Here is a 2,485-nt window from a genome sequence, read left to right as displayed (position 1 = left end):
GGTCATTTGGGGTTACAGAGACCCTGTTTCAAAGAAAACAAAATGACAAAACAAAACAAAAATGATAAATTCCGATGTCTTGTATTGAGTTACCCTTTCTTAAACATTTTCTTTGTGTATTCACTTCCTTTTAGGGGTATATAAATGCACTTTTAGCTGGCATCATGAGAGAGTAATTGCATTTCTTAACCCCTTTAAAAAGTAAATTACTAAGAAATGCTTGGAGGGATAGATGTGCTTGTCAAGAATCCACACGAAATAAAAGTCAACAGAAGATCACCTAAGAGACTTAATTACTTATATTTAAGTATTAAATGAAGGGAAATATAAAACATGAGAATTTTCAAACAATGAAGGAAAACTGAAATTTGATCTAATATACAATTTATTTCAACATGCTTTGGAAGCTGAAGATGAGAATTTATTGTATGAAATGATAAATAAAACTTTGTCCAGCAAAGCTGTAGACATTTTAAATTATTTTTCCAGAACAAGACTTCTCTTAAGAAATACATGCCTTAGGGCTGATTTCACATCCTTATTCCTCAGACTGTAGATCATTGGGTTCAGCATGGGAGTCACAAGATTGTTTAAAATCTGAATAATCGCACCAAGCAAGGGGCTAGGGTTGGGCTGTAGGTAGATGATGATGACCGGACCAAAAGCACAAGCAATGGCAGTGAGGTGGGCACTGCAGGTGGAGAACGCTCGCTGCCTGCCCTCTATTGAGCGGATTTTTGAGATGGAGATCCCAATGCGAGTGTACGACACAAGGATGAGAAAAAAGCAAACGAGAGACAAAAGACCCACATTTGTAAAACCCACCGTCTGTGCTAGAGATGAGTCGTCACAGGCTAGAAGTAACACTGCGGGCATATCACAGAAGTAGTAGCCCACCTGACTGGGGCCACAGTAGGGCAACTGGAAGGTGAGGGTGGTTAGGATAGTGGCGTGCACACAGCCACCCATCCAGGTCCCTGTGGCCAAGACAGAGCAGACTCTGTGATTCATGATGACCATGTATCTCAAAGGAAAGCAGATGGCAACAAAGCGGTCATAGGCCATCACCGTGTAGAGGAAGCACTCGGTGCAGCCCAGACAATGGTAGAAGAACAGCTGGGCAGTGCAGCCCTGAAATGAGATCTCCTGACTCTGTCCTGAAAGATACGACAGCATCTTGGGAACTGTTGTGGAACAGAAACTCACGTCAAAGATGGAGAGGTTTCCCAAGAAAAAGTACATTGGTGTGTGGAGCCGTGGGGAGGCAATGACCGCAGTGAGAATGAGCATATTTCCCAGGAGGGCACATCCGTAAAGTGTTGAGAACAGGAAGAGAAGGACCTTCTCTAGGCCCTCTGTTTCAGGGATGCCCAGCAGGGTGAATTCAGTCACTAGAGTGTGATTTGTCATCTTTATGGAAGGATCAGCTACTGGGTGTCTGAGAAAAGGAATTTGTGGCAATATTTAATATGTATGTAAATTATATAAGCTTAAATCACTGGAATGGAAAAGAAAAGGATATTGATACTTATGAGCTCACCTTGCCCCAGATGCAGTAGCTTTCAGTACCACAGCTCCTGCTTGCAGATGGGACTCCTTAACTACCTTGAAGAGAAGAGTAACTAACAGAACTGCTCTCCCATCTTCACTTTTATATACAAATAATTGTAATCATTATGTTCATTGCAAATTCTTCTTTGCCATTCTAAGATTGAAAGAAACAAATAGTTAAAGGGATTTGTAAGAAAGAAAGGGGAATGACAGGGTTGGAAAGAGATGAGGATGCATGGGGACTGAGCATAATCAGAGTGTGTCATGTTCACGTATGAAATGTCAAAGATAAGTATTTTTGAGAAAATTTTACTTTCCAATCACATTATACTCAGGATCTAGGATTCAGAGAAATGAAAATCAGAATGGGGTGTTTATAATGGAAGTACAAGAGCAAACGTTATATCTAAGATATTAAATTTGAAGTCTAAATACCACTTAAATTGGAGGTTGAACATGCATTACCTTCCTCTGACTCAGAAGCATGAATGTGCACTCTCTCCTCTTGGGAAAAATGAGCATTGAGATTGTGGAAGTGATTATCCTGTACCTTGATTCAGAAAAAGTTTGTAACAACAGTAACTGAAGGTGATGCAGCACTCCTTGTTCAATAGCAGTACTTTTCTTTCTTCAAACCATCTGTTAGCTATATCTGGACATAATATGTTACTAGTTCTCTTCTCTTCATCACATGGCTTTCTGATCTCCATGCAACCTCTAAACCCACATGGCTTTTTGTCTTTTTTTCCTTCTCCGCTCCATTCCCCTCCTCATGGCAGCTGCTGAGATTTGTGGCTTGCCTGCCCTGAGGACTTTTCCTTACATTCTAATAAAATTGTCCTAAAGCTTCCATTTGAGTTCACTCTTAAATTCTTTTTTTTTTTTTTTTTTTTTTTTGAGTTGTGTTTCTTTTTTTAATTTTTACAAAAACTTT

The 2,485-nt window shown here is 39.8% G+C and overlaps 1 protein-coding gene across 1 annotated transcript; it reads right to left on the bottom strand.

Annotated features, from left to right (window-relative positions):
- Positions 1-477: 477 nt before the first annotated feature.
- Positions 478-1,413, bottom strand: LOC103740407 (putative olfactory receptor 10D4). Its single transcript, XM_008840981.2, has one exon. It carries the CDS (start codon positions 1,408-1,410, stop codon positions 478-480), a length of 933 nt encoding a protein of 310 aa, XP_008839203.1. The 5' UTR covers positions 1,411-1,413.
- Positions 1,414-2,485: the final 1,072 nt, after the last annotated feature.

Source organism: Nannospalax galili, unplaced genomic scaffold (assembly GCF_000622305.1).
Source record: "Nannospalax galili isolate Female #2095 unplaced genomic scaffold, S.galili_v1.0 scaffold881, whole genome shotgun sequence".
NCBI lineage: Eukaryota > Metazoa > Chordata > Mammalia > Rodentia > Spalacidae > Nannospalax > Nannospalax galili.
Note: the sequence above shows the minus strand (reverse complement) of the source record. Positions and strands in the feature narration are given on the sequence as shown.

Excerpts from the sequence above, each read along its gene's own strand:
- LOC103740407 (XM_008840981.2), bottom strand. The coding sequence starts at position 1,410 with ATGACAAATCACACTCTAGTGACTGAATTCACCCTGCTGGGCATCCCT.